General features: G+C 36.2%; 1 protein-coding gene across 1 annotated transcript in view; it reads left to right on the top strand.

Moving 5' to 3' along the window:
* Positions 1 to 5,424: 5,424 nt before the first annotated feature.
* LOC110018667 (protein SAWADEE HOMEODOMAIN HOMOLOG 2-like) overlaps positions 5,425 to 8,913 on the top strand; it is a 37,116-nt gene continuing 33,627 nt past the window's right edge. Inside the window, exon 1 of the mRNA XM_020716055.1 lies at positions 5,425 to 5,684. Coding sequence (XP_020571714.1) covers positions 5,631 to 5,684 — 54 coding nt within the window. The 5' untranslated portion in view covers positions 5,425 to 5,630. The remainder of the gene's footprint in view (positions 5,685 to 8,913) is intronic.

Genomic DNA, 8,913 nt, shown 5'->3' with positions numbered 1-8,913 from the left:
ACCAAGACCTCTTTCCCAATCCACTTTCCCTCTTTTCCTATCTTCCTTCCACCACCAAATCGAGAGAAACCCCTTCCCATTCTCTTCTTCTCCTCATCCAAGATCGAACCTTCTTCTCCTTTCTCATCCACGACACTAAGGAACTAAAGAGGGAAATTAAAATCAAGGCAAGGAAGTCACTCCACTAAAGGAAATCTCAAGGCCAAGGTATAATTTCTCACTCTTTCCCATTCCATTCTAGTATTTTTATGATGTAGGCTATACAGATACTTGGATTCCTCCCTCCCCTCTTCTTAACCACCTTAGTCGAACCTCCCTCATCATGTCATCCCCATGTTTCACCCAAACAAAATAGATACACATCTCCACCCATTTCTATTCCGCACCCGAAATCCTAACATGTATCATTTCTACCCATTTCTATCCCATACCCGAAACCTAAACTCCACTTCCACCTCTAACATTGCTTTGGCTATTTTTGTTTGTATGAGGTTTCGTTGAAACTTTTTGGATGTATAATCTTAATGTTTGAAATTTTTGCTACTTCTAGTTTTTACTTCATTTATTTACACTTTTAACTTCACGAATTAGTTGCAATTCATTTTTTTAACTATGTAAATAAAGATGCATAGTTGTTTATTATTAGATATCCTCCATTTATGTAACACCATCTTTACCTTTTTCATAGTCACATAACATGGTGTGGCTCACCCTTGTTCTCAACCTTCATGAAATCAAACTGAAGCCAGACACAACTTCAGTTTCTTAATTGTCTCCACCTTCATCAATATATTCTCAGGATTTTAAACTGTGTGTATCTTCTCTAAGAATAACTATCTATCTTCTAGGAGAGAGTGAATAAAATAATAGATCAGCCAAATTTGTTTTAACTTGGTATGAAAACTAACATTCTTAGCAAGGTTAATTGCACTCATGCTGTCACTGTTAAGCTTTTCAATCCCCAACTCATTGTCTAATTCTTCCATAAAACTCTATAACCAAATCATCTCCTTGCTAGCCTTAGTGATTACAATATATTTGAGCTCCATGGATGAAAGTGCAAAGATCTTATATAACTTGAAAACCCAACTCATCGGTGTGTTCCTAAATGTAAGGATATATCCTTTTGTACTTTTCATGATATCCACATCTCATACCAGATCTGAATCTACAAATCTCTACAGATTGATCCCTGCACTTTCATTGCAAGGTGATTTGTTGATTGTTCATCTCAATTATATGAGAATCCATTTTATCGTCTCACAATGACGACTGCCAGAATTGCCTATGTATCTACTTCATACTCCCACTGCATATATAATATCTGATCCGATACAAATCATCGTGTACATCAAACTTTCAATTATTGATGCATATATAGTTGTCTCCATCTTTTTATGATTTGTTTCAGAGTTAGATGATTGCTTTTTACATAATTTAAAGTGACTAACTAAAGGATTGCTAACTAGTTTTGCCTTATTCATAATGAACTTCTATAAGGTCTTCTCAACATATTGTGCCTGAAACAACTCCATTATTACCACACTCTCTTCATGTGATTCTCATCCCGATGATCTTTCTGGTTGGACCTAAGTCCTTCATCTCAAACTCACTTGATTATTTTTTAATTCCTTAATTTTTTTCATATATGCCCCTGCAATTAACATGTCATTCACATATAAAATAAGATATATATAATAATTACTAAAATATTTGTTGAAGAAATAATGATTTGTATGACAATTCAAGTATCCAATGTTTGACCTAAACCTGACAAATCCCCTGTACTACTGTCTCGAGGCATGCTTTAAGTTATAGGGGCTCTTCTTCAATCTATAGATCAAACCTACTTTGCCTAAAACCTTATAATCCTGTGGTTGCACCATGTATAGTCCCTTATGTAGATTTCCATGTAAGAAAGCTAATTTAACATTCATTTGCTCCAAATGTAGATCTTCCTGAGCTACTAGACTCAGTATAACTCTGAAAGCTGTCATTTTCACCATAAGAAAAAACGTCTCTATATAATCCACTCCTTCTTTCTATTGGAAACCTTTCATAACAAGTCTTACCTTATAACACTTGCATCCATCTGACCCATCTTTCAGTTTGTAAACCCACTTATTGTTAGTTCTCTTTTGCCTTATGGTAGTCCATCAAATCCCAAGTCTGATTTGACTCTAAAGATTGCATTTCTTCATCCATGACACAATCCCACACCCTTGAATCTTTAACTTCAGTGGCCTCCTTAAAACACTCTAGTTCATCACTATTTGTTAATAACAGATTGTGTAACAAAAACGAATACATGTGTAAGGGTCGTATCACTCAATCAAATCTCCTGACTTCAATAGCAGGTGATTAAGTGACTTTCAGTGCTCCTTTTATTTGAGCTCTATATCTTTATCCAACCTTGTTGTCTGAGTTCTAATCTCATCCTTGTACATCTCCATTTCAATGAAAGTGACATCTCTGCTTCTTATGAGTTTTTGATTTTGATAATCTCATAACTTGTACCCAAACTCAACTTAGTCATATCCAATGAAGTTGCACTTAACAGATTTTGAGTCAAGCTTGCTTCTGAAACTTGCAACAACATGCACAAATGTAAAACACCGAAATACTCTTAAATAATATAGATTTAACTTTTTGTCACTTAAGGTTTTTTGAGGTAAGCCTTTTTCCAAAATTACTAATGGGCCATGGTTAATAAGATAAACTGTAGTGCATACTACTTCAACCCAAAACTATTTTGGAAAGCATTCATGCAGCCTTATGTTCCTAGCATTCTTCATGATTATTTTGTTCATGCGCTCAACCATACCATTATGCTGCAAAGTTCTTGGGATAGTGAACTCATGTCTGACCTTCTCTGTAACACGTAAATTTCTGAACTTCTAATCACGATACTCACTTCCATTATCTGATCAGAGACACTTTAACTTCAAATCTATCTCATTTCATACCATAGTTTTTCACTTTATAAATACTTCAAATACATTAAATTTTTGCTTTACAAGGTAAACTTATACCTTTCTCGTGTAATCGTTAATAAAAAAAAAGACAAAATAGTGGGAACCTCAAATGGACAAAACTAGAGTAGGAACTCATACGTCAGTATGCAATAACTCCAATTTCTTTAAATTCACCACTGACCCATTTTAGTGAAATAGACTTTCTTCTGCTAATCATATATACATTCTTTAAAAAAGTCCAAATCAGCCGATTTCAAAACCTAGAGTTTATTTTAAGAGAGCGGGAACTTCGTAACTTTCTTGCTCATATGAACAAGCATACGATGTCACATACCTACATCCATCCTAGTTCCAACCACGTGAATGAAATCAACCATTTCATTAATTAGGTAAAAAGTGCCTTTAATGTTGCCCCGAGTCATTACCACCGCTCCACAAATCACTTTCCACAAATCACTTATGAAAGTAGTCACGAATCCTAACTTCGCTAGCTGACTCACAAAAATGAGGCTTTTCTTCAAAATTGGAACACGTCTAACTTCAGTAAGTTTCTAAATTGTTCCATTTGACATCCTGATATCAACATCATCATTCCTGAAGATACTACAAACATTGTTATCTCCCATAAAAACCTTTCCTAGATCACTCAAAGTGTAGTTTTTGAACACCTCTTTATTGATTCTAGTACAAAAGAGGCACATATATCTATTATCCAAGATTGATTACTGAATAGGGATAACACCAGAAAGACATTTTGGATTTCACCAGCGGAGACATCTATAGAGAGATTATTTTCTTGTTCTTCATCACCAGCTTTCCTTGGAGCTTTACCGTCCTTCTTAAAATGTTCATTCTTTCCACAGCTTCAGTATTCTCCTCTGTCATTTACTTTGCTTGACCTGGACTTTTCTTTCCTAGACTTGGATCTGCCTTTGTTAGTATTCCTATCCAAAATCCTTCCTCTATTATCAAGATCAATGCAGAACCAGAAGATTCATCATTTGCTGCATTTCTGCTCACTTCTTCATTCAACATCAATGTCATCAAAGTTTAACTTTGTATTACCTGAAGAATTACTCACCGCCGTAACCAAACCATTCTAGTTGTCTGGTAATGAAGACAATATCACCAGTATTCTCGCATCATCATCAAACTTAATCCCCACAGAGCACAACTAGATCATTAGAATGCTGAGATTATTCAGATGTTCTGCCACTGAACTGTCTTTCACCATTTTCATATTGAATAATATCTTTATCAGAAAAACCTTATTTAAAGCAAAATGTTTTTCCTACATCTTGGTCAGTGCCCCTGTGAAACCTACAGTTATTTTTTATTTATAATGTTGAATGCAACAGTCGAGGAAAGTGACAATCAGATCAAATCTAGCGTTATTCAATCCAACACGTCCCATTCCTATATAACCATATAATTGGGCTTCTTGGTGATTCTCTGAAGTGACAAATACAATTTCTTAATACAATAAATTCTCCACTTGCATCCCTTAGAATGCGAAGCTCGTCTCATATAACTTGTCCACTTTGAATCTTACTTCTTCGGTCATTGCTTCTACTCGAATCATACCCCACTCTTATACCAATTTTTCATTGGGAACAAAACAATCCCCTTACTTTACTAGGGATTAGGTTTAATAAGAAGCAATACCACACCACGAAATAGAATCAAACAAATTCAAGAAAACTAGAACAAAATTACTAACAGAAGCTCAACAAAGATAATCTATAAAAACATACAAAGGTAATGTAGAAAAACTCGAGAACGGGAAAAAAATCACGGAGTCACACTACAACAAAAATTCTACTATAAACCATAAAGTTTTAGAGAGACCTCACTCAGGTTTTCTTTCTACAATCAACGAAATTTGTTGGACCTCTATAATTCTTCTCTCTTGATTCGACAAGTGAAACAAACACAAAATACTCCTCTTTGAGGCTTCGCACTTTCATAGGAAAAATATTGAAAAAACTTGTGCTATGGAATTTCCTCACTGGAACTCACAACTTTCACTGCTTGAAATAAGCCTCTTAAGCCGAATCGTGAAAAAACTGCATCGAGCGCTTATGCGCCCCGAGATTGGGTGCTGGAGCACCGGCCTTTCAGGAATAATACCTTTTAAACAGGGGTGTGGGTGTAGGAGCCCCCACAGTTGGGCGCATGAGCACCCTTGATTGGGCGTAGGGGTGCCTAGTTACTAGGGTGCAGCGCAAGTGCACCCGTAGCTTGGCGCTAAAGCTCCAAGCACTCGGTTTCCTCTCCTAGCTGTTACCCGCTGCTTGTTGTTGTGGCTGTGGTGCTCCAAATCAGGCTCAACACTAACATTTTGAATGGTCAAGGCAAGCTCGAGGACAACCTATAATTAGATAACAAATACTCACAACTATGGTGGTATGTATGTAAATTTCGCAAAAAAAAAAAAAAATGTACTTTCAAAAGTAGCTGCAAGTGAGAAAAAGGCTACATAACTTTTCAAGCAGATCCAGCAGAAAAAAAATGTGAACTTTGGTCTAGAAACTGGCAAGCAATCTCATTCTGTTAGGGATGAGAGGGACGTAAAATCCGAGGTGGAGGTCCAGGTTGCGTCCTCCTGCTCCGCTAATTACTTCAGCTCCTTTTTTCTCTGTAACCGAAGATCTGATGGGTCGGCACCCACACAGCGGAGGCCCCGTCTTCCGATTCATGCACACTGAGGTATTACAAAATCTGAAAATCGCTCCTTCGCTTCAACCCACATGTCATTCATCACTGTTTCTTCACTCTCTGTTTTAGGGTTTTCGTTAAGCTTTGAGTTTTTATGAAATAAATTCTTCGAGGAAGTAGGGTATTTGCTTTATTTGTAAAGTAATTTCATTTCTATTGGTAAGAATGTCATTTTATCTCGAGTTAATGGTTCAATCTCATGGGACTTGTGCTTTTTATGAAATTTTTTCTATTATTTCTTTGATAGATCATACAATGCAAAAGCTGCAGGAATTCCAGAACTTAACAAAGAAATTTTTGAAGTTGTTCATATCTAATGAAAGAATTTCGCCATTTTTAATATGAATTTGATGATAAAGCTATTATATTTCTTTTGGTTAGCTGCGTCTAATTGCAATTCTTTCTAACCTATTCGCATACATGTTGAAAACTGTGGTAGCAGCACTTCTTCGTGCATTCTTGTTGGCCCAACTGAGAGGAGTTGGGATAAATGACGAGTAGAGAGCGCTGAAAGCTCTAAAGAAATTTAGGTAATGTTTGTTTCTGGGAAGGGAAAAGGGGAGAGTGTATGTGACAAAGAACTATTTCATTTCATAATTGATTTCATAGTGCTCCCCAAGTGGAAATATTTATTGAGATAAGGATTCATTAATAACCTACTAAGAATTAACACCATTTAATCTACCTATTACCATTGTTTTACTACCAACCCACTTAATCCATTACAATTCTTTATCATTATCCACTGTTATAAAATTGGCCATGCGGAAGAAATTAAATTGGCACAATATAAGATAAATCCAATAAGAACCCCATGAAAGAGCTGGAGAAGGTAATCTAAAATAGTGGTGAACATATGAAATGTGGGCGGCCTTCAAGCCCTTTCTAGAATTTATTGACTAAACTATGTGTCGACCTGTTCCTTTTTGTCTTGTAAGTAATTTTATATAAGTGTAGGGTAATATCGACGTGGGAGGATTTGTGGTCCGTTCGGAGCGGATACAACATTTTATAAAGATGGTTGTAAACCTTTTATGAGGAAATCAACTTTTTTGAAAGCTATTGTGAGCATTATAATTTTTCTTTTTTAAATTGAACGACGACTTCTTTATGACTATGACAATTTAGCATATCAAGTTCTCCTAAGGAGCTTCAAACTGAAGGACAAAATTGAGGAATATAGATTGATGCCCTTTCCCTTTTCCCTTTTTTAGATCCTTTTATTTTTCTCCCAGCCACCATTCATCCCAAATATCCCTTCTATATCTCATTATTGGATGTCAAGCATTGACCCCAACTACGTTAGCACCCTCAAGATTCAAGGATTTTCACTTAGCTGTGACACACCTTCTTGAGCTCAATTAAGCTTGGTTGTCATCTCCATTATATTTAGCCTACCCAATCATTTATGCACCAACTTGTATTAGTCTCGTCGCCAGAGATTGCTACCTCTAAACCACATCTCATTGATCTTTTGCGACGGCAATCATTGCAACTTTAGACGCCTTCACACCCTGCTCGACATGTCGTACAATATTTTCCCATATCATTAACCCAAATCCTAGCCCCCTTGTTGGATTTGTGTCTCATCAATGTTAGGGATTTATCGTCCATATCTCATGATTTCTTTTATCTAATTTCTATGAGCTTGAGTTTAAGGTCCATTTGAAGGGATGAGTATGATAGAGTATAGAGGATTTGGGATGATTTATTCTTATATTGGGTTAATAAGAACAATTAATATATTAAGAGTTGGTTAGCAATGGATTAGTACCTTTTTTTTTATATGCACTTCTTCTAAGGAGTGCTTAAGGGATACAAAGGGATGAACGAATGAAATTCTCTCTCTCTCCCTCTCTCTCTCTCTCCCTCCTTCCTTCACTCCCTATCGTCTTGTTCTTGTTTTCCCTCCGCTTCTTCTTGGAGCTTGGGCAATTCTAGAACTGCCTTAATTTTCTTGTTCTTTTTTTTGTTCTTCTTAATTTCTACTGGATGGTTCTTAACAGTAAGAACTGTTTTTCTATCATTTATCACTTAAAAAACACAAGCTATTTTATCTTTCCTCAAAATTTTCATCCTATTTAGTTGAAATTGGACAATTAGAAATGGTTGCATACTGTCTTGATGTTGATCATAAAAAGGTTTTTTAGCAAATTTATTGCATCCAGAATTCTCGTCGAAAGAAGAAGAAATTCAAATAGTTGTATGCTGGTATTTATTAAAATGTAAAACCAGTAAGGACATATTTCCTTTAGCCGTATATTATCTTGATTCCAGAAGTTAATGTTAACTGTTCTGTGATTTTGATTTCGCATAGAAAAGTTGATCATCTTTTTTTGTCTGTATTTCTTAATTTGAGGATATGCTTTTCTAGATAAAACGTTAAGTCATGTTAACTGCATCTAAAAATTATGCAAAGTGGTCATCTTTGATCTTTTTCTTGTTCTTACTTTTCATGAAGCCTCATGGATTAGTCTCCTTTTTACTCAAATTGTGAAATTCTATAATTTTCAAAACTCCTTACTCTTGACTGCATGTGCTGCTCTTTGATTTGGGCCTATGAATTTGGCCCAAAGATTGAATACCACTTGAAACCAGGATCAATTTTCTGCTGAATATAGTTGATGAGCCAACTGACATGACAAGCCCAATTGAAATCAAATTTCCATGTTATTGATACTTGAATGCATCTAGAACCAATGAGCCACATGCTAGAGTGTTTCACGCCAATTATATTGTTATAACCGGTTAAAAAAATGTTAAAAATCAAATGGAAAGCACCTCTTCAGTTGTGACTTAAAGAGTTGTGTCTTCCCATTTCAAACCAAGTGTAATGGAGAGAGCGGGAGACAGAGAAGAGAAAGTATGAGAGGCAGTGTGTGAAGAAGAAGACGGAGGAGGTTTTGAGTGCTTCTCCTACCGAAGTTTTAGTGACACCTATAGAAGAAGTTGATTGACACTTGCGTTGCAGAAAGAGAAGTGTTGACCTCAATTTTCGTGAGGTCTAGTATTTCTCGTAGGAGTTAGGATCTAGCTTTAGGGGTCTTCCCGCGACTATCTTAGAGCCTTAGAAGTGGTGCCCGCCTCGTTTTAGTTCGACCTATTTCCGTCCTCTTTTGGAGGTTTCGCGTGTGTGGTATCGACTTCTAACACTTAGAAGGATGAAACCGACATGAGGAAACCCAAAATGGATTCCTATAGGACCTTTCCGAGCCTTAGG

The sequence above is a fragment of the Phalaenopsis equestris genome, unplaced genomic scaffold (assembly GCF_001263595.1).
Source record: "Phalaenopsis equestris unplaced genomic scaffold, ASM126359v1 Scaffold000030, whole genome shotgun sequence".
Taxonomy (NCBI): Eukaryota; Viridiplantae; Streptophyta; class Magnoliopsida; order Asparagales; family Orchidaceae; genus Phalaenopsis; species Phalaenopsis equestris.
Note: the sequence above shows the minus strand (reverse complement) of the source record. Positions and strands in the feature narration are given on the sequence as shown.